Source organism: Eublepharis macularius, chromosome 12 (assembly GCF_028583425.1).
Source record: "Eublepharis macularius isolate TG4126 chromosome 12, MPM_Emac_v1.0, whole genome shotgun sequence".
Lineage (NCBI taxonomy): Eukaryota > Metazoa > Chordata > Lepidosauria > Squamata > Eublepharidae > Eublepharis > Eublepharis macularius.
In genome coordinates, this window is record NC_072801.1 from 12,786,384 (window position 1) to 12,810,133 (window position 23,750).

At 46.5% G+C, this 23,750-nt stretch overlaps 1 protein-coding gene across 1 annotated transcript in view; it reads left to right on the plus strand.

Moving 5' to 3' along the window:
• The window catches only part of SDK1 (sidekick cell adhesion molecule 1), a 227,774-nt gene that overhangs the window by 76,566 nt on the left and 127,458 nt on the right, over nt 1–23,750 (plus strand). The window contains exons 11-13 of the mRNA XM_054993345.1: nt 3,552–3,789; nt 17,161–17,276; nt 18,932–19,121. Coding sequence (XP_054849320.1) covers nt 3,552–3,789; nt 17,161–17,276; nt 18,932–19,121 — 544 coding nt within the window. The remainder of the gene's footprint in view (nt 1–3,551; nt 3,790–17,160; nt 17,277–18,931; nt 19,122–23,750) is intronic.

Below are 23,750 nucleotides of genomic sequence, written 5' to 3' on the forward strand. Positions count from 1 at the left end.
GGACGTTCACACACACACACACACACACACACACACTTAGAGCAGGGGGGGAGTTTTTAACCCGTCCCTGCCTCTCCAAATAGAAAGAGAGAGAGACACCCCGTAAACATGTTTCAGCCAGCTTTTAAAAAAAAGCAGGGACAGAATCCTCCATTCCTCCATACCCAATTTTAAAAGCAAGCAGCCAGTCTTCCAAAAGCATATTTTAAACATACACACAGAGCCATGAATGAGGTTTTCCCACAAAATACAGTGCTTTAAAAGCAGGTTAAAAACAGAGAGTGACAGACAGAAAAACAGCCATTCCTCCTACAAAGCCCCGTTTTTTAAAAAGCAAAAAACGTTTGGAACATCCCCTTCCACCTCCTCCCTGGGTCTCTTCTCCTAACTGGTGGTGAGTGTGTTGAAGCTCCGTGGTTGGAAGGAAGCCCTGCTGATCAAGGAAAGCTGGGCTTCCATTCACATTTCCAGAGTGACAGAAGGAGGGCAAACACAGCTCAGGCATTCCCCTGGCTCCATTGCCCCGGGAATAGATTACTGGCGCCTGATTGTCTGCATCCCCGATCAGATCCCAATGGCCCGAATCAAGCCCCGATGAAGGCCCCCCCCCCCCGCCGCCGCCCGAACGCTGGATTGGTCGCCGTGGACGGCACCGATCCGCTGGGTTCCGATCGCGCGAACACCATTATCGTGGGTATTTTTCTATCATAATGCTGATTGTGCCCATCTCTAGTCCTAAGTTCCACCACTGAGTTCCACTGCCTCTTTTCCCAGGAAAAAGCCCTGATACAAAACATATAAACAACAAAATAAACATAGGGCAGGAAAGAGGGAACAAATCAAATGGAACGTAGAAGTCTTTACTTGTGCGTAGAAGATAGCAGCAGCAGGAGACAGAGTTTGATGCCATGACCAAACTCTCTTGTATTGCCATCCACCTAATCTCAGAATGCAGGGGCACATGAAGCAGGGCCTTGGAAGGTGACCTTAGTGGTTGGATAGATTCGTAAGGGAGTAAGTGGCCCTTCAGGTATGCTGGTTTCAAGCCATATAGTACTTTAAAGGTCATCATCACCAGCGCCTTGAATTGTTCCCAGAAACAAATTGGGAGCCAGAGTACATGAGCCACAATTGGAGTAATATGGGCTGTTTCCACACTACTCATCTTCATCCGGAACGCTGCGGAACGTCATGAAAAAAACGCGAAAAATAGTGTCATCTTGCACGAATTTTGTGTGACATTTTTGCATTGCAAAAATCTAATCGTGATGTAACCTGGGCATGCACCCTGTGGCCAGCTGTTTTCTGCCAGGGAAAGGCTGCATCTAGCTAAGCAATCAAAGCTGGTTACTCCTGGCCATCACTGCCACCTACTTATCCAGCAGTCGGCCCGAGTCCAACAGCACCCTTAGACCTGTTCCTTCAAGGAGAGCACAACCCCATCAAGAACAGATGACATCTTGAGTCCTAGGTCAGACTTCTGCTCGCCAGTAGCATTTTTGTCTTATCAGCAGGGCTTTTTTTCTGGGAAAAGAGGTGTTGGAACTCAGTGGGTTGCCCTCGGAGAAAATGGCCACATGGCTGGTGGCCCCGCCCCCTGATCTCCAGACAGAGGGGAGTTTAGATCACCCTCCGCGCTGCCGAACGGCGCGGAGGGCCATCTCAACTCCCTTCTGTCTGGAGATCAGGGGGCGGGGCCACCAACCATGTGACCATTTTCAAGAGGTTCCAGAACTCCGTTCCCCCATGTTCCCCCTGAAAAAAAGCCATGCTTATCAGGATTAAGCTTCAGTTTATTAGCTTGCATCCACTCCAAAACTGATGACGGCAACTGGATTGTGCTGATGAAAGAATGCCTTTAAGCAAGAAGTCCAAAAATTCACAAATAACTTTCCCCCCCACTGCATTTGCAGTAAGTTATTTCTTTTCTCCAAATAAAGATATTTCCATCCCTTGCTATTTCTGTTCCGTGCTCTGGCAGGCCTTGAGTATCAGCTCCACATTTCTGGCTGTATCCTCACTAATGAACTAAACAATGAAAGCATAACAAGAAATTATAAATGTGATATAATTAGAATACAACAGATGCCGCTGCTTGTTTGTTTATGGTGATAGGATACTGAAGAAATGCCGTGAAATTCAGTAGTTCCTCTAGAGTGGCTCTCGGTTTAAGTTAGTAAAACTGCAGAGAGAGAATTTCTCTATGTGAAGAAAACCGGTGCTAGTGTTGCAGGTTACAGCCCTGTGATAGATTAGAGAGCTAAGTGATTAACTCTGGAACCTGGTGATAAATTGCTGGACCATTGATAAATGAATTTATCCTGCGCCTTTGACTGCTGTACCCACCCCCGAACCTATCTGACTAGAAAACGTCCCTGTTTTCCAATTTATTGTGCTCTTCTGCTTTAAACTGTTTTCCTAAGGAGGTTTCGTCCTCCTTCACTTCACTGTAAATAGGAATATGTTCCCAAATTCTCTTGAGGATATTACAGGCTCTGCTACCTTTGAGGGAGACATCCTATGCAATATTAGGGTCACCAATTCTGAAGGGGGAAATTCCTGGAGGTTTGGGGGAGGGAAGGGGTTTGGGAAGGGGAGGGACTTCAGTGGGGTATACTGCCATAGAGTCCACCCTCCAAAGCAGCCATTTTCTTCAGGGGAACTGATCTCTTTTGTCTGGGAAGCAGTTATATAATTCTGGGATATCTCCAGGTCCCACCTAGAGGTTGGCAGCATATGAGCATTTCCCAAACTCTCAGGACTCCTGTGAACTTTCCAAATTTCTGGAGCCATTTCTATAGCAATTGGGAATTAATATCTCCTCTCGTTTTTCATTATCTGTTCGCGGAAGGCTGCTCTTGAAAGAAAGAGGCCACAGATCCCACTGGCTGCATTCCCATCCCGTTGGTTACACCTACAGTAGCTGTTTGGATTCTCATCAAAGAGTTGGGAATGCTATTCTAAGTAGGTAAGATGGATCAGTGGGCAGAGAGCCAACGAGGCAGGCACAGATGAAAGGCCCCGGACTGCATGGCATTGCAGTGAACAGTATGAATATCATTATTACCTGAGTGAGGTTAAGAATAATCCACCAAGAATAATGAGCTTTGGAGGGTTTGCGCCTGTGAATTAAGGCCTTGTTTAGTGGCCTTGGAGCTCTGCCAGAAATTATTTTGTATTTTCTATATGGAAGGGCCGGAGCAGACCTGCCTAGCTATAAAACAGTTGTTGTGTCGCAGTGGAGCATTAAATATCACAGACTTAAAATAGAGAACTTCCCAGCCCATTCTCCCATTATGCCCCTTCTGCTGGATGGATGCATGAACCACTCTATGACAGGTTCAGTGGCTTGGCCCCTGCAGCATTATCAAAGCCAGGAGGCATATCGGTGCCAAGGTCAGTATTTACAATGCATTTCTTCCACTTTCAGCCAACTCTGAATGCTCAAGTCTTCCAACAAATCTGTAAAAGGCCACGACACATGCTTTCAAACATCACTGAATGGCCTCCTCATCCATCACAAACATGCTGCTCTTTTTCTCTGCTCCCAGCCTCTCTCCGATACTCAGTATAATGGGAACCCTGAGTCAGTGGGGTACAGGATCAAATACTGGCGTGCGGATGTGCAGTCTCCCGTGCTCGTAAAGGTCATCAGCAATCGGCTGGAGCGGGAACACACGATCGAGGATCTGCAGGAGTGGACGGAATATGAGCTGCAGATCCAAGCTTTCAATGCCATCGGGGCCGGACCCTGGAGTGAGGGGGTGCGAGGCTGCACACGGGAGTCAGGTAAGTCTGGGATCATGACTGCCTTGGATGCATTTTCTGTAGATTCTGAGTTCCTACAAATGTGATGAATGCTTTCATGATGAAGGTAGTTTTACATAAGCAAATAATTATTGAATTCATGTCTGGCAATTGGCAAAACATAATAATATATAATAACATTTGATTTATACACGATGACTTAACACCCACTCAGAGCGGTTTACAAAGTACGCCATTATTATCCCCACAACAAAACACCCTGTGAGGTGGGTGGGGCTGAGAGAGCACCAGAGACCCGTGTGACTCGCCCAAGGTCACCCAGCTGGCTTCAAGTGGAGGAGTGGGGAATCAAACCCAGTTCTTCAGGTTAGAGTCCTGCGCTCTTAACCACTACACCAAATTGGCTCTCATAATAGCTTTTTAAAAAATGAAAATGAATGCAGGAGAAGGGCAAGGACAGTGGAGTGTGCTTAACCCTGGCCAGCCATTCTTCCACCCCACCACCAAGTACTTCCACCTCTATATGTACTTTCGCTCCCATTGTTTCCTGGGAAGCAATTCCTGTTGATCCTCATGAGATGAACTAAGATGAGCAGAATGATGACCCCTGTAGCAGGTGTCCTCCTCTAAGGGTGAACAATTCTGGTGCGTCTCTTCATCAGGTGTGATCGGATTAAAGGAAGCTTGATGAAAAGGCATGCCTGCAGCTCCACAGGAGCCTTTCATTATGAAATTAAGTAGTTTCTCATATCGTATTAGCTGTCCTCTCAAGGGTCGAATCCACATTCACCCATTACCCGCATGTTTATCGGATATCTTCCGTTTGCCTCCAATCCGTGATTTTTTCCTCTTCGTTCACATCCCTGCTTCCAATCCGTCTTTCTTGCGCGTCCCTCCGGTCACATGGCCGCTCAAAAACCGCTTTTTTGGGCGGGACCTTTTTTTCCCCGCCCATTTTTTTAAAAAAATTTTTAGCACACTTTTCCGTTATTTCGATCTTGCCTTATAAAGAAACATCATTGAAGATAATGATGCCTCTCTTTCCCCCACTGACAGCACTGATGGCTCTCTCCCATTTCTTTTTTGGAAATTTGGAAGCATGTGGGAAGCTTTCGTGGGCATTTCCTATGCAGGACAGTTCAGTGCCTGAAGTTTACTGAAGTTTCACTTCCTTGGAGTGTCATTATTTCGATATTTCATAATTTCGATATTACAGTAATATAAAATAAAAAAATAAAAAACAGTTAAAAAGGAAGTTTCACGAGTCCGTTCTGAGAATGGATTCACCCCAAAATGATTTTTCAAACTACCAGATTTGATTCAGAAACAGCATAATCAATAAATCCAATGCTATGAAGTCAAAAACAGTCTTTGCAGACTACGGAGCACTTGCAAGTTGAATCAGCCAATAGGAACTCTCAGAACGGCCGGAGAGACAGGAAGTGGGGGGGGGGGGTTAAAAAAACGCATAAATTGCGCATTGGCCCGTTCACGGCCACCGTGAAACTCCCGTTGAAAACCTGTGACCACATATTCGGGAGAAATGCGAATGAAATGCGTCTGTTTAATGAGGTAATGTGACCGGCACTCGGGATTGCGTGGGGAATGCGGGGAACATGCGACTTAGAATGAGTAATGTGGATTCGACCAAAGTTTGCTCTGGGAATGACCAGTTTAAATATTGTGTGTTCTGATGTTTGATACTTACAGTCTTCCATCCACACTTCCAAAGCTGCTTGCCTTTTGCCCCATACAACCTGGGGCAGTTACTAACACTTCCCAGCATGCATGTGGCCTGTAAATGTGGCTAGATGAGGTGGGACCGAGGTTTGCAAGTAGACAAATCTCAGGCATGCTCAGGGACGTGTGTGTGTGTGGCCAACCACAAACAGCCATTGCTGAGGCAAGAGTAAGCAATGGTAGCTCATTAGCATCTGCAGAAGGTAGTTATTAAGCTGTTATCTAGATAACTTCAAACAGGGCTTCTTCCTGGGTTCCAGCCCGCATGCATCTGATGTAATTTACCTTTATTCTGGGGGTGAATAATTGAGCAGAGTGACCTTTCTTGAATTAAGTATTCAATAGTGAAAGTAAATCACCGTCGTAGCTAACCTGCACAATGAGCGGGGATTGTATTTGCAATTTGTCTCCATAATCATAGAGGGGCTGGCCACTGCTGCTCGGTACAGTCTGAGTTCTATTTATCACTTTAAACAGGATTTCAGACCTTTTTTTTTTTTGTTATAAACAGCACACGAGGCCCTGAGATTTGCATATTTTCATTACTGTTGGAGGAAGGGATCAATTAAGGCTGTAGAAGCTGTGGAAGATTCTTACTTGGAAGCCAAAGAGTTGGTGATAGCAGTGATGCACTCACAGCCTGCTGTGCAGCATTTGATACTCTTTGTACACCCGTTTGGATGTCTTGGCATCCCTGTAGGACTAGGGACAAAGTGTTGCAGTTTTAACTTTCACAGCCTGATTGATGGGCAGCCCAGTGTCCCCCCCCCACCACAAAACATATCTCTTGAACGAATGCAATTTGGTACTGCTGAGCCAAACAGGATCAACAGTTGAATTCTAATTACGTTTACTCAGAACTAGTATGTATTATCTATTATTACATTTTTATCCTGCTCTCTCTCTGAGCAACTTGGGGCATCACACATGGTTCTCTGTCCTCTCCTACCACCCTCCATTTAATCCTTAAAATAACCATGCAAAGTAAAATAGGCTGAGAAAAAGCAGCTGGCCCAGGGTTCAAAGCCCAGCTTTAAATAGGGATTTGAAATTGTGTCTCCCCAGATCTTTCTTAACCATCACACCGTATTCATGGGCAGGGCTCATTTTGAGGGGGAATGCACAGGAACACTGTTCCAGGAGTTCCCCAAAGAGGTCACATGTCAGGTGGCCCCGGCTACCTGACTCTCGGTCATTTTGGGCCTGTTTGAGCCTGGATTGGGGCCGAAACGGCCCGGATCAGGCCTCTGACGGGTGGTGGATCACTCTCCCACTCAGCAGCGGCCCGATCCTGACCATTTTGGGCCCCTTTTCAGCCATTTTTCAGCCCCTTTTTGCCATTTTGGGCCCAATTTCAGCCCTGAATGGCCAGGATTGGGTCCAAAAGAGCCAGAATAGGTGATGTCAGGGGGTGTGGCATATGCAAATCAGTTATGCTAATGACACACTTCCAGTGCTGGCAAGGGGTGTGGCATATGCTAATGAGTTATGCTAATGAGTTCCTCCAGCTCTTTTTCTACAAAATGACCCCTGTTCAACTCAGGGGGGTTTGTTAAAAATTTTGTGACCTAGTTATTTTCTGGGCAGCTGGTAAAATATGTATCTGGACTCTCATGGGAAGGAGGATGAGAGAGTTTGATAACAAGCATAAACTGAAGAGTGGCATTTTCCATTAATTGCAGAAAAGACTTCCTTGCTCACCCCTGATTCCAGACCATTTATGAATAAATTAGCCAACACTAATCTGAACTCAGTTCCCTGGGGAAGCCCACGACTGCCTTCCTTCCATTGTGAGAATTGTCCCTTTACTGCAATTTTTTGCTTTCAGTTGTTTAACTGGTTACTGAGTCCATAACATGGTTCATTTACCCATCACTTAAGTTTACTCTAGAGGCTTTAGTGAAGGACTTTATCAAAGCCTTTTTGGAAATCTGAGCATATAATATCTACCAGATGCCTCTTAGCCATATGTTAACATTCTTGAAGAACTCCCAAAAGTTGGAGAGCAGGATCTCCTTCAGACGCCATGCTGATTTGTACCCGGTAGGGCTTGTTTCCTGATATGCTGAACAATCCTATCATTAATCATGCTTTCGAGGGATGCTGCAGATTTAGTGCTAAACGTGTTCAACAGTCAAACCGACCTTGTTCGCCTGTGATGATCAAACACGAGCCAATCAGCAGCTCTCTTTGATTCAGGACCAAACAATGTTGAATGCCAGCTGAACAAGTTCCCATCCTTTTTTTTCAAAACTGCACAAATGGTCCAAACCATTCGGCAGCCGTTAATGTCAGTGCAGACCGCTTAGACAAACACCAAAGTGTAGGATTTATTTATAAATTATTTAGGTGATTTTTTTAAAGTCAATTTAACTGTCTGTTCAAGCTGCCTGCCTGCCAAACAGTGCAGCAGCACAGCAAAATTAGGGGAAGTAGAATGCCATTGAGCTGTGAGAGCACGCGTGTGCTAAAAAACACTTGTGTTGTACCGCATTGCTAGAAAGGAACACGGCGAAGCAGCCTTCCGAGCAGCCACAAAACAGCTGAAGAACAGATACAGCCCATCAAAATATTGCAAGTAGCAAACAAGACGTGAGCTGAACCAGCACGTAGTCAAGCATTGCTTTCCACCAATTTACCTTGATTAAACATTAGGCTAACTGGCCAGGGGTTTCCCGGTTTCCCTTGGAAACCTTTTTTCAAATCTGCATTATGTTTGCTACTTTCTAAGTGGACGCCCCTGTCAGCAGTGTGTGTGTTTCATAAAGTAGTCATCAAATCAAAACATACCCCTTTGTCATATTTTTTTAAGCTTGTGGAAGTATTTTATTATAACGAAGGCTTGGAGCCACAAAGACAGGGCTGGGGTAGAGGGCTGGGTAGGGGTGCCAACTCCAGTTTGGGAAATTCCTGAAAATATGGGGGTGGAAATTGGGGAGGGGAAGAAGCTCAGCAGGAATATGAGTCTACCCTAAGGAGCTGCCATTTTCTCTGAGAGGACTGATCTCTGTAGTCTGGAGATCAGTTGTAATTCCGGGAGAATTCCAGCCCTTCAGGGAGGTTGGCAACCCTAAATGAACTGTGCCTGGCAGGCAGGGCCATATTATTCATAAGCCTGACTAGGCTGGAGCCTGGAGGCCCCACAGGGACTAGGGCCCTAGGACTCCAGTGGTTAAAGGCACTTTGTATTCTACACCACAGCAATACGTGTACATATACATTTTATTCACTTCAAAATGTTACAATATTGAACAATTATACCCCCAAAATGTGCTTTCCTGAAAAGTTCTACTGGCACCATAAAAATATTTTTTAAATTGTGAATAGAATTCTTCAGGAGACCCTCAAAACGGATATAGAGCTATGTACGGTGGTCTAGTACCTACCCTACCAGGGTCAGGCTGTCAGCTGTAGTGGGGTGAAAGATTGAAGTGCCAGAGGGGGCCTGAAATACCTGAAATCTTAGGGGCCCAGTCATGGGTTAATATGGCCCTGCTGGCAGGGGAGAAAAAACAAGAGCAGAGAGTGAAAGGAGAGAAGTAAACTGTGTGGGAGTGCTTGGTTGATCTCAAGGGAGTCACATGTGCACCGAAGAAAGGATGAGATGCTGGGAAAGACTGCATCATCTCAGGTCATTTTGGGTTATTCTCCATCACAGCAAACACATGCAGCAAGCAAACAGCAGCATTCTCCCTGCTCTGCTAGTTTTCTACGTGTGGGGAGAATTTCTAACACAAGCAGGTACTGAGAATTGGGGGGGGAAACCCACCTGCTGTCTGCAACAGCACCATCCCCTTTACCCACCTCACCTTTCTCCCAACTTGTTCTGTAAACCCAGACTTACTCTTGCTCTGTACAATAATAGAACATTTTCCTCTGTGTGTGTAGGGAAAGTGCTGAAGATGTCAGGGTAACCTGAGCGCAGCCGTATTAGCGCAACCTTGGACTGGATGCTCCTTTTCTTTTAAATCCAGCTCTGGTTCAACTATTAATTCATATCAGATGCGCCCTGCTGCTGCCCTTCAATATATAAATATATGCTTTAGGCTTCCCGAACGTGAGTGCCCATAGCCCCCTTGGTTGATAAAATCAACACTTCCATAATCATGACCATGTCTGGTGGTAAGGGTCAAGCATTTCCCAAGGCCGGCATATGGGAAGCAGCTTAGGTGCTGTGCTGGAGCGATGCCTCCTTGCGGTAATGAGGTCAGGTAATAGATGGGAAAGAGTTCAGGGAAAAGCTTGATGCCTACTCAATTGCTCCTTCTCCATGTTTATTTGTTTATTTATTTACAGCATTGCTATCCTGTGGGCTTTCATTCATAAAACTCATAAGGCATCCTGCAAAGGTTTAGCCTGTATTGGTGGTGAAAGAATGAAAGCCACCAGTGACAGGGTCAGAAGGCCACAGTTTTACATAACCAATATATGAGGATGTCTAACAAGAGAAAGAGTAAATAGAATGGATGCTCATACACCCATGGGTTTGGCTCGTACCCTGCCTGCCTCTCATGAGCAGGAGTCCGACCATGTTCAGCTGCCTGCAGGGCCTAACCCTGTTTACTGCTCAGGCCTCCCCCTTCCCTACAGATCTTTGTTGCTGCTGCTATTCAGGGGAGGCCCTGTGCTCCTCCACCTCCCCTTGCAGACCCCTGCCACCAGGGCTTTTTTTCAGGGGGAACATGGGGATACAGAGTTCCAGCACCTCTTGAAAACACTCGGCAATAGTGCTTGAAAATAATATGATTTCAAAGAATCTCGTGTGTTTCTTCCTCGTTTCCCTCTTGAAAATTCCACCACCTCTTTTCCCAGAAAAAAACCCCCTGCCTGCCACCATCACTCACAATTGGGCAGCTGACCAAGATCCAGCGCAGTGAGTCCGTGAGATCCTGCTTGTCGTAAAATTTGGAGCAATCCTTGTAAATACCGATGTAGTAGCACAGCAAATAAAAATAAAACGATAGGAGAAAGAAGCATGAAAAGAATCATAGAAAGAAGTCTACGAAGTTTGCCATCAACAAATGCCTAGGAAAATAACGATGACTGAGAAAGGAATGCGGAGAATCTTGGTTCTTTAAAAGTTTTTTCCAATATCGGATACCATTTAGTCAGGAAATTTGACTCTGACATAGGATACTCATATGACCTCCTAATCTGCTATTTTGTCAAAGATGATATAATCCCACAGGGACATGTACATCGTTATTTTAATTACATTTTGTTAACTTAACAATTAAGATCTGTATAACACGATGTATATTTTTAGGCAACTTGATTGTGGAATTCTGTCACCTTCTGTAGTGAGTTTTTCACAATACAATTTTTCCAATAATAAAAAACTAGTAAAAAATTAGTTAAAAGAAAAGAAAAGAACAAATGCCTAGGAAAATAAGAATGTCTTTGCCTTTTGCCAGCCTGTGACATTGCCCCAGTTAATGAAAAAGGTACACTCAGTTGCAGAAGCTGAACTTATCTGCCTTGCACTTCATCTTTCAAAACAGTTGTGTGATAAATAATTGAGCGGCATTAGAGCTGCCAGTGGAACACAGATAGTGGGATGAGCAGTGAGCCCAGGTGGCTTTTTATGACTCGGAATTGTTTTTAGGGCAGAGAGAGCAGGATGGAGATGTGTGTTTTGCCCTGTGAAGTGACCTGCCAGTATAAGGTGTGGGTGATATAAAGATGAGGAGTGGGGCAGTGGGTCCAGATTTTCCTCCCTCTCCTCCTTTTTCAGACCTTTGGGTAGAAATTAAACTCTCTTGTTTGCCTGTTTTTCACTACTGCTATCATCGGCTTTTGAGTTCTTGGGATATCCTGCTTGTCATGTCTGTTCTTGGGAAACAGCCTTCCAATCTGTCACTCACTGCCCTCAATGCCTGTCACAGCCAATAACTGCATGCAAACCATTCTTCTCATTGGGATCATCCAGACATTCTGGAAGCCCAGTCCAAAGGCCTGGCCTGGTGCCTGTGCCCGGGCATCGGCATAGCAGCAGCACTGATCCCTATGGACTTTCGAGGGAGACCCACATGGTGCCCAAGCCTGGCAAGGTGCAGTATGGCCACTGCCAAGAGTATCCACCCCACCATTTCCCTGACAACCCTGCTAGCACCAAGCAATGGCTGCCCTGACCCAGTGACAGGTGCACGAGGGGCAAGCAATGGCACAACCAATGCGCAGGCCGTGATCTCCTCTGCCCAGCCACACTGCTCCCCCTACCAGGGAGCAGGCAACCAGGGACCACGCGCCCCTGTGGCTACAGCACCTGTACTGGGGGATGACACCCAGTTGAGCAGTGGGTGGGGCACGCGCACCCCCAGGTGGGCAGAATGGGAACTGCAGCCCACTGGGGGTGGGTCCAGAAAGGCCCAGCCAGGAGAGAATGCTCCCCAGTTGCCCCAGCCATGCTGGCAGAATCTGCCAATTGGAGCACGGCTGCACATGACAGCAACTTGAGTGACAGGGGAAGGCATGGTCAGTTCATGGACCAAGCCATGTCTCCTGTCTCCAACCACCAATGGTACTCCCCCACCCTGCAGAGAGCGGGTGGACAGAGCACAAAGACCCTCACAATCGGGCTTGCTGCTCCCTGACAGAGGGACCTTCCCCAAGAGGAGCCTTGCCCTGAAGGTGCAGACAGGGCATCCACCCTCTTGCTCGCTTAACACCCCCTTTCTGATAAGGGCCAGGCTGGCATCTGAAGCACTGCTCACTTGCAAATCCTCCCCCCTGCTGCCACCACTCCAAGAAACATGCTCCCCCTCCTTGAAATGCAGAGCCAGTTCGGTGTAGTGGTTAAGAGTGGCAGGCCTCTAATCTGGAGAACTGGGTTTGATTCCCTGCTTCTCTACTTGAAGCTAGTCAGTCACAGCTCTCTCAGAGCTCTCTCAGCCCCACCCATCTCACAGGGTGATTGTCGCGAGGATAATAATAACACACTTTGTAAACTGCTCTGAGTGGGTGTTAAGTTGTCCCGAAGGGTGGTATATAAATTGAATGTTATGTTATTATTAAAGTGGGACCAGAAAGGTGGCGGGACCCGGCACTCAGAAGCAGCACCCCGAGGCCACAGAAAGGCAGCTCCACAGAGGTGAGCGAGGGGCGGGTTCTGTAATGACTGTCCATTGGAAACCATTGGAGCAATGATGTGATGGGAGCGACGAGCCTCCAAAGTGCTACTGGACACCTTCGCCTTTGGGCAGCAGAGCCACACAAAGACTCAGAGGCTCCTGGAGCCACTTTGGAGCCACCCCACCCATCCCAGCCCTGGTTCAGAGACCATTCACTTTGAAGTGTGAAATGGCAGCCCGTCAGGGGGGCTACTGTCACGCACAGACAAGCAAACAGACAGGGAGGGACTTATTGTTTGACATGAACTTTATTAAGCTGCGAAAAGTGAATGGGCTGTCTGGAGGCACAGCTTGCCTACGTCCCTCGGCCGGGATGGGAGCAGAGTCTGTTTGTGCAGCAGTCGGAGCCACAAGATCCATTCCCAGTGCAGCCCTCACAGGAGTAAGGTTGAGATGTGGGCTGCCTGGAAAGCTGTTTCCTGGGCTGGCCTCGAATGGCAGTTGAGGAGGATCACAGGGGGCTGGGACAGCCACACCCCTTGGCCTCCCAGACAGGTTGCGACCTGCCAGAAGGGGAGCAGACGCGTGCGGCAAGGCGACTGGCCTCGTGTAAGGCCCAGCTTGGAGTGCAACATCCTGGGAGGATGTTCATGGCTGGGGGCCGCAGCGGCTCCATTATGGCAGGTACTGCTAGCAACCAGATGATGCCTGCTCCTCACCTGCATCTGGATGCTCCACTCTCGGGGCTGCTTGCAGCTCTGATCCTGTGAGGGAGACAGTCAGGTGGTTGTGGGCCCGCTATCGATGGGGAGTTACAAGTGCAAGCACCCAGTCACTCCGACTCGCGGTCACCCTCTCTCCCCTGCGTGAGGGGGGAAACCCAGCCGAGGATGTTTGATTGGAGGCCCAGCAGGGGCCACCGGAATCCATCCACCCCATAACAGCTGTGGCAAGCCTGGCTCCTTGGACATCTGTCTCCTTGTCAGGCATGGACCATACAGGCAGGTGGGCAGGGGCGATGGCCTTTCCCTGCTGAGCCCCATCTATGGCAGCGGGGCACCTGTGAGGAGAAAGGGGGGCCTGGTGTGAATGAGTGTGCCGGAGCAGCCAGCCCTCCAGCTCCTCTTTACCTGTCGGAGCGCCCTCAGCCCTCCCTGGGCCAGTGTTTAGGAGCTGCATAACCTGCAAGGGAGCTTGAGTGAAAGCAGCTAGGCAGACATTCAGAACCCGGCTCTCCTTCCCTGAACGAGTGCTGCTCAGTGCTCCCCAAATGTCACGAAGTCTCCCCTGTGCACTCTTGCCCCGCCAGTTTGTATGCCCTCCTCCAGCGTGTGCTCTAAGTCCCCACGGCAGGGTGCTCTCAGGCAGGGCCTCCAGCTTACCTGGGGCCATGGCCGCCCTGGCTGGAGGTTATGAAGCGTGTGTGGTGGACTAATTGGCTGCCAGGGAGGGGGCTCAGCTGCTATGGGGGTGTGAGCGGATTGGTCCCTGCAGTGATTGACATCCTGTGCTCTGCTGAGCTGCTTGGGTGGGGCTGGGAGTCGGGGTGGTGAGCGAGTTTTCCCCATACAATGGGAGCCTATGGGCCATGCCACCGTTTTTCACAGCACAGCGCCGCTGTGGTGTGCATTCCCAGGCCCGGAGCAGCTTAGACAGCCAACTACCTCACATCCTGCCCCCAGACCACCTCTCTGGGCACTGGTGCAGCGACTTAATAAATAATAATAACAACAACAACATTCGATTTATATACTGCCCTTCGGGACAACTTAATGCCTACTCAGCAGTTTACAAAGTGTGTTATTATTATCCCCATAACAAAACACCCTGTGAGGTGGGTGGGGCTGAGAGAGCTCTGAGAGAGCTGTGACTGACCCAAGGTCACCCAGCTGGCTTCAAGTGGAGGAACAGGGAATCAACCCCGGTTCTCCAGATTAGAGTCCTGCCACTCTAACCGCTACACCAAACCGGCTCTCTTGCACCCATGTCTGGCCACTGCGGCTGGGCTCCATTGGGAGGCAATGGTGAAGCGGTGCAGCAGCCAGGCGCCCTTGTGTGTGTGTGTGTGGGGGGGGGGTTATGCTGGTATAAGTCCAGGTTACGATGGCAGAGCCCTTAGTCCACTTCCTGAGCACTTTCCAACCCCCCACCCCCGAACTGAGCTGTTAGTATTGTCACTTCTGGTTTCACCATTTGGAGAAAGACAAAAGTTGCCCTTTTCTCTCAACCCACCTTACTCTGCAGTCCTGACGTGAATCAGATCCTTATGTGCCTGATTTTTAGAGAGGGAGCTCCAGGGAGCTCCATTCACACACCTCCAAACATCTCATCTTCTTGAGCCTTTATCTGCAAGTCAGCTCAGTCACTGTTAGTGAACTTGGCTCCTGTGACCCTTCCTCCCTTCTGCCCTTTCATCCGCTTATCGACCTGTCTTGAGGAAACCAAAGAGCCTTGCAGTAAAATGCTGAGAAATTCCCAGTCGTTGTTGCAAGCATTTTTCTGGCATGTGCTGGGTGAAATGAAGATCCTAAGTGGTCCCTGCCGTCGCGGAGAGGTGAGACAGCCCACGTTATCTGCATTGTTAAGGCTTCGACTCCCCCTAGCAGTAATCGTCCGATTTTGCAGGTTGTTTTTTTTTAAGTGAATGCAGCTTCAATCTCTACCTCCTGTGAGATTAGTCAGTAGGAAAAGGGTTGAGAATCACTGGTGGTTGGACCCAAAAAGCAGGAGAAGGGATTATGCATTTTTTTTTTTAAAAGAAGCTCTCTTTCCACTTGCAAGGCAAACTCAAACAAGTGAATGTATGAATATAAGTGTGGCTAAGAAATGGCTGGTTTTCTTTACACCTCAGGCTGGTGCTTCTCTTTTTCACATGCTGCCTTTTGAAGAAGAAGTTATTCATGTATGAGTGTGTGTGCGTGTGTGTGTACACAACAGAGAGAAAGAGAGATCTGCAGACAGAGCCATGGCAGCTAGCCAAAGACGTTCATGGCTCTCGGCAATCTATATTCTTTTAACATAATTATATCCTTGTGGGGGATAAATCCAGGAGAAGATGAAAAAAATCCGGCGTTGGGAGAAGCACAGAGGGGGGCAACCCTGATCCCAGGCGGAGCAGTGGAGCTCCTGTTTCTCACGCCCCAACTAATTGGTAACAGAAAAATTGCTGTAGAGATGATTAGGTAACTTGAAACTTACAGCAATTCAGGTTGGATTTCCCCCCTCCCTATGTAGGGGGCATAGTTACCAACGGAAGGTTAAGGGAACTGTTCTGTGATGTTCTGGAGCCACACAGCGCTTTCAGCTGGCTGTAGAGGAATTTGTGGTTTTTCCCACCCAAGATGTTTTGACATTGGGGAATTAGGGGCTCTTCTGCTGCACCACTCCCATTGCTAGAGCAGTCACGGTATCTGCACCATCTCCTGCCTCTTCTTTCAAGAGCAAGATTCGAGTCCTGTAGCACCTTAGGGACCCATGAGATACAGAAAGAGAAGAAGAGAGAGAAGTCTTTCTGTATGTGTGCATGTGTGTGTGTGTGTGAGAGAGAGAGAGGAATACCTTCATAACAGGCTGGACAAGAGAGACTAAAATGGTTCTGGTAAAGAATCAAAAGACTCTTTAGTTCAAGGCGTTAGGCTTAGTCTCGAATGGCTTGGAAAGATCCTACTACCCTTGTGTGTTTTTAAGGAATTAAAATCAGCTCTTGCGAACATGCCTGAGACCAGATCTTGCTCAGATTGTTCTCTGTAGAGAGCCCTTGCAAAACTTCCTGTGAAAATCCATTTTTCAATAATGCTTTTCACTGCGTTAGTGTATTATAGACTTTGTTGTATCCCTTTGCTCTGTGAGTGTGTTCCCTGATTTTGGATTTTGCACATGTGTGTGTGTGTGTGGAAAGAAAGACAGACAGACAGACAGACAGAAAGAAGAAAGAAAAAGAAAGAAAGAAAGAAAGAAAGAAAGAAAGAAAGAAAGAAAGAAAGAAAGAACATGCATGCATGCATGTATGTATGTATGTATGTATGTATGCAGGGCTTTTTTTCAGCTGGAACGTGGTGGAACGGAGTTCCAGAACCTCTTGAAAATGGACACATGGTTAATGGCCCCACCCCCTGATCTTTGGACAGAGGGGAGTTTAGATTGCCCTCCGTGCGGCACGGAGGGCAATCTAAACTCCCCTCTGTCCAAAGATCAGGGGGTGGGGCCGCCAGCCATGTGACTGTTTTCACCAAGGGTGATTCAAACTTTTAAAAACTCCCCCCCTTGTTCCAGCTGACCCAAAGTTATGTCATTGTGCAGTCCTGGGAGCATGCGCACACTTTGCACTCGCGCATGTGTTACCAGGGGCACCACCTCCCACCAGGAGTTGCCCCCTGTGCTGGCAACCCACTGAGTTCCACCACCTCTTTTCCCAGGAAAAAAGCCCTGTATGTATGTATGTATGTATGTATGTATGTATGTATGTATGTATGTATGTATGTGTAGGAGCCCTTGGGTTTGAGCAGATCCTAGAAATACAGGTGCGTTAAGTGAATGAATGGATTTCCCAGACCCTAATTCCTGTTAATTTGGACATTCGCAGTGCCTTCGGCTCCCCCAGAGAATGTGTCAGCTGAAGCTGTGAGCTCCACTCAGATCCTGCTGACGTGGGCAGCCGTGCCTGAATCGGAGCAGAATGGGCTCATCCTTGGCTACAAGGTATAGGACTTGCAATTCTCCTGAGTCCTTTGTGCTTTTACATAAGAATATTGTGCTTGCAGGTTTTCCCCCCAGTATTTGGATATGGACGTCCCAACAGTTGAAGTTAAAAGGACATAAGCTATATTCTAGCCTTACATTCTTATAATATAATGAACGATGGTGTTTCAAGTCACAAGTTGCGCATTTTTAAAGGAATTTACAGAATACCACGAACTGTCCTTTAGCTGCTAACTCCTCTCCTGTTTGCTCAAGTCACTTTTCCAGTCCCACAAGGAGAGAGCATTTACGTCAATTCTTCTTTCTATGGTACACCCCCATGTTAATCATCCTGCCTCTGTAATAAACTCCCAAGAAAATTTCATGCCTCATACCTGTATGAAGTATGGTTTGAGACGAGGGAAAACATGGGTAGCCGTTAGGGGTGGATTGGCCATTAAGACCAGCACAAAAAGTCCCACTGAGCCAATGGCCACCGCAGCCCCGAGTGAGGCGAGCCTCTCCATGTGCAAAACAGCCCTGTCTAAGGCAGGCGGGAGCCAGTGGCGCTCTCCATGTGCAAGCTGCCACCTCTGCAAGCCAGAGGCCCCTGCCTCGCCCAAGCCAGCAGACACTTACCCGTATATGGTTTATGGCCTGCCCCCCCTCCAAATTGGGGAGCAGAGTCAGGGTGGACTGGTGCCCTTCTCCAGGGCCATTTTTGTCTCCCAGTCTGCCCCTGGTAGGCATCACTGGACACAGAATATTTCCTCTGGAGGGGTGGAGTAAGTGGTTTGCCTTGCAGAGTGCCACAAGAATCTGTTTTGTCCCCTGGGCTGCTTAAATTTTATGTCAGGCCAGTTAAGAAGAACATCTGGAGTCATCCATGTGATGATGACGCCGAGCTCTGCATATGATTATCTAAGCCCCAGATATGGCTGTTTTGGTTCTGAATTGGTGCTTTGAGGCCATGTTCAAAGCGGCTAAGGCAGAACAAGCTGAAGTTGAATCTAGGCAAGGCAGAAGTTATGCAGGTCGGAAGGCTGATGTTCTGGAAGAGGTGGATCCCCTCCTTCTCCTGCATGGAACGGAATTAATCCTTGCAGAGCAGGTTAAGCGCTTAGGGACCCAGCCTCGCTGCTTGAGAAGCAGGTTGGTGAAGTAACCAAAAGCATCTCCTTATCAACTGCATTTGGTTTGTCAGTTCCCCCCTTTATTAGACTCTACTGACCTAGCCCTGCTGATCCATACCTTTGCAGCCTTATAGGACTATTTTAACACGTTCTATGCAGGTTGCAATATGCATCATATGGTCTTTTGCTCCATTTAGTTGGCAACTGACGATCTTTTTTTTAATAGGAAATGGCTAGTGAATATTTATTCAGTAGCTGGTGGCTTCTTGCTAATGGGATGTAGCCTGAAATGGAGTCTAGCTGGTGATTCAAAGAGTTTGCTGTTGATTATCTTGATGCGTCTTCATAGCTCACCCTGGCTGCATGCATGTCTTCCCCCCCAACTCCACCCCCATGTTTATAATTGTAAGTAAATAAATATTACACAAATATCATACATCTCCAGGACTCTCTCCTCCCCAGGTAACCAGTTCCTGTAATAAGTTATTCCTGGGATTTTGAAGAAGCTTTTATTCCATTTCATGTCATCTTAATTTTCTGCAGGTTTTGTTCCGGGCTAAAGACATGGAGAGCAAATTGAGCAGTCAGGTGGTGAGAAGAAACCACACCCTTTCCGTCCTTCTGGCTGGCCTGCGGAAATATGTGCTTTATGAGATTCAGGTGCTGGCCTTCACCCGCATTGGCGACGGAGTCCCCAGCTCTCCTCCAGTCGTTGAGAGAACGAAAGACGATGGTGAGCGGGTTGGGTCATTGGAAACGTACTGTTTTAAACGCAGGGCTTTTTTCTCTGTGCGCACTCCGAGATGAATATTGTAGCTGCCTCTGAGCTTGATTACATTTTTTAATCTGAAAGAGCCAGGTCCTCCTCTAATGTAAACAGGCAGAGTCCCATTAACTTCTAGCTGCGAATCTGCTCCCAAAATCTCAGTCTTTTCCCCACCTCTAGTAATTGACAAAAAGACTATTTCACTCTAAAACCTTATATTTTATTGCCAGTTCCAGCCTGAAGCAAATTTTTACAGCCCAATTATGAACTCCTACAGAAATCCAATCATAATGATAAAAAAAAGCTGCAGTATAATGGGACGTGATAAACAAACCTTGCTGTGATTGAACGTGAGGGAGACGTGGAGTCTCTTGTCCCAGGAGCGCTCCTAAAACAATGTTGAACAAAAGAATAATAAAATGACCTTTGAAAAATTAGCGCATAAATATTATTTTGTACTTCTCTCCGATGCCTCAGATTCTCAATTTGAGTTTGACATATTGAAAGAACAGGAGACATTCTAGGGCTGATAATATATATATATATATATATATATATATATATATATATATATATATATATATATATATATATATATATATATATATATATATATATAAAATAATATATTATTATATAATAATATATTATTATTATTAATATATATATTTCTAGTAAGCAGTGTATATATATATGCAGGACTTTTTTTCAGCTGGAACGCGGTGGAACGGAATTCCAGCACCTCTTGAAAATGGTCACATGGCCGGTGGCCCCACCCCCTGATCTCCAGACAGAGGGGAGTTTAGATTGCCCTCTGCACCACGGAGCAGAGGGCAATCTAAACTCTCCTCTGTCTGGAGATCAGGGGGTGGGGCCACCGGCCATGTGACCATTTTCATTGAGGGCAATTTAAACTTTAAAAAACTCCCCGCTTAATCCAGCTGACCCAAAGTGATATCATTGTGCAGTCCTGAGTTCCAACACTGAGTTCCACCACCTCTTCTCTGAGAAAAAAGGCCCTGTATATATGTATTCATTAAGCACGTGCCAGTGCCATGACTTTGCAAGGGGGTTATATGGGTTCATGAAGGAGAGGTTCAGCAGTGGAAGTCACTTCCAGAGTCCCCATGTTGTGCCTTCTCCCTGCCTGGCCACTCTTAAGACGGTAGCTGCTTCCAAGCAAACCCAAGCAACAGGAAGTCCCGGGCTCTTTAAAACCCAAAAGCTAGGAAGGGGAAGAGGAAGTGGGGCTGAATTTGACCAGGGCCGTTTTCGCACTGCTTACCAGCCACAGAACATCACGCCAAGCTCCCGGAACGACAGCGTCTCCCTGGTGCGCACCGCCATTTTCATGCAAAATCATGCCAGGAAGATGCTGTCATTCTGGGAGCTTGGCGCAATGTTCCATGGCTAGTAAGCAGTGTGAAAATGGCCCCATTTCAAATAAATGAGCAAAGTGCTGCTGCTGCAGCAGAAGTCCCACCCAAAAAGTCTATGGGTACAAAGGTATTAGAGCATAAATTGTTGCTGCTCTTAATCACCATGCCAATTATCAATAATGTTACATGGTATATATTTGGTTATGCAAACAGGCTTTCTTATACTGGTTCTTTGATCTCTCCTCTTCTGAAATTTGATGCAGTTTAGCTCTTAAATTATAAAAGCTTGCCAATCCCTGGGCTAAAGGAACAAAGCAATAGACGGCGGGCATTTTTTAATGTAACAATATGCTGCTTTCAACTGCACACTGCTCTTTGCATTCCTAATAACTCTTACAACATTCTTGGAAAGCTCGTCAGTATTCATGGATCCCCATCTTGTAAACAAGGGGTGGGGTCTGAAGCTGGTAAAAGGTGGCTTGCTTTGGGGCAGCCCTGTGAGTCGCTGCCAGGGAGAGGTTTGAGTCGGTGATTCCCTGCAGGGTCTCGTAGGGGCCCTACATGCCAGCTGTCTTAATTTAATCCCTGATCACTTTACTTAAACAAAATTGCTTGGAATGGCACACAGCCCGTGTCAATAAACAACACATCATAAAATTTTGCTAAAACAAAGAGAAATAATAACAATATAAACAAGGATTGCTTTTAAAAGAAACAGCAGGCACATTAAAATTTGTTAAATAAGTCTTAGTAAACCAGAAGGCCTTAGGCAGGCAATATAGACTGGGTCGGAGGAGGACCAGATGTTTTTCATCCCACCAGTGAATAAGCTCTGTTCCATGTCGCAGTGTTTAGGTCAGGGCTTTTTTTCAGCGGGAATGCGGTGGAATGGAGTTCTGGCACCTCTTGAAAATGGCCATATGGCTGGTGGCCCCGCCCCCTGATCTCCAGACAGAGGGGAGTTTAGACTGCCCTCCGCGCCGCTGGAGTGGCGCGGAGGGCAATCTAAACTCCCCTCTGTCTGGAGATCAGGGGGCGGGACCACCAGCCATGTGACCATTTTCACCGAGGCCAATTTAAACTTTAAAAAACTCCCCCCTTGTTCCAGCTGACCCAAAGTGACATCATTGTGCAGTCCTGAGTTCCAACACTGAGTTCCACCACCTCTTTTCCCAGAAAAAAAGCCCTGGTTTAGGTCAAAGGATCAGTTCGAAGAACTGGCCGACTGAAGTGGACTTTAGCTTTAGGAGCAGATGAATGAGAAGGAAATAGAAAGTCTTTTGACCCTTGTACTTTTTGGGTATCAGCCAAAGTCAAACTTTTGGCATCTGCCCTAAAAGGAGAAGAAAAAGCATTTGTATTTCTTTAATTTATTCCATAGATGTATATACTATGATCTTACCAAGAAATCCAAATTCAATTTCTCATCATTTATTAATATGCAAAGGGATTTTTTTTAAAAAAATGCATATTAAATTCCAAAGCAGTAAAGTAGCAGCACTGAACAAAATCAAATCAGATGAAATCCAGCAGAAATGTTAAGAACAGTTTTAAAAAAAACCTAATAAGTAGCAGAAATAGTCCAGGGATTTTAAAAAATAGAAACAGCAGAACTAAAAAGGATGAAGGGGATGATGAAACAAATTAGCTCAAAAATTCCTTGATGAGCATGAAAAGTCTTTATTTTTTACTGGGAAGGTTATTGAATTAGGCCCCAGCAGAGGGTTATAGTTGGGCATTCTGTATTCAAGATGCCGCAGCAGAGAAGGCCCTGTCCTTAGCAGTCACCCATTGCACCCCTCCACTACATCAGGAGTTTGCACTTCTCCCTATAGGGCAGAGATGCAAAAATTCCATGCGGGGCAATGCAGAGAAGACCTGGGTTGAATCCACATTACTCATTCTAAGTCGCATGTTCCCCGCATTCCCCACGCAATCCCGAGTGCCGGTCACATTACCTCATTAAACAGACGCATTTCATTCGCATTTCTCCCGAATATGTGGTCACAGGTTTTCAACGGGAGTTTCACGGTGGCCGTGAACGGGCCAATGCGCAATTTATGCGTTTTTTTAACCCCCCCCCCCACTTCCTGTCTCTCCGGCCGTTCTGAGAGTTCCTATTGGCTGATTCAACTTGCAAGTGCTCCGTAGTCTGCAAAGACTGTTTTTGACTTCATAGCATTGGATTTATTGATTGTGCTGTTTCTGAATCAAATCTGGTAGTTTGAAAAATCATTTTGGGGTGAATCCATTCTCAGAACGGACTCGTGAAACTTCCTTTTTAACTGTTTTTTATTTTTTTATTTTATATTACTGTAATATCGAAATTATGAAATATCGAAATAATGACACTCCAAGGAAGTGAAACTTCAGTAAACTTCAGGCACTGAACTGTCCTGCATAGGAAATGCCCACAAAAGCTTCCCACATGCTTCCAAATTTCCAAAAAAGAAATGGGAGAGAGCCATCAGTGCTGTCAGTGGGGGAAAGAGAGGCATCATTATCTTCAATGATGTTTCTTTATAAGGTAAGATCGAAATAACGGAAAAGTGTGCTAAATTTTTTTTAAAAAAAATGGGCGGGGAAAAAAAGGTCATGCCCAAAAAAGCGGTTTTTGAGCGGCCATGTGACCGGAGGGACGCGCAAGAAAGACGGATTGGAAGCAGGGATGTGAATGAAGAGGAAAAAATCACGGATTGGAGGCAAACGGAAGATATCCGATAAACATGCGGGTAATGGGTGAATGTGGATTCGACCCTGGTGCACCCTCCCCCCTCCCCATTACTCCCTCCATTCCACAATGTCTCCCCTCTCAGAGTGAAGGCAAGCTCTAGGGCTAACCAGAGCAGTGATCAGAATCTTCCGGATGACTCAGGCCTGATTCAGATACAGGCGTGCACTTTAAAAGCCCTAAGCGTCTATTTATTCATTTTATTTTCTTTATTTATTTAATTTATAATCTGCTCTCCCTGTGAGTGGGCTCAGAGTGAATTTACATCATAAGTACATAGATACAAAAAACAGTTTAAACAATTAAAAACATTGGTAGCTGATCATGAAAGTACAGCATTTAAACAGAAACAAGGCAGCTCATATTTGCATCCTAGTTAGATTTCCTATATCAACTCCAGGCAAGTGCTATACCACAGATAATGTTTTAGGTTTGTTACCAGGTATAGGACACGTCACACGAGTAATACTATTTCAGAATCTCTGC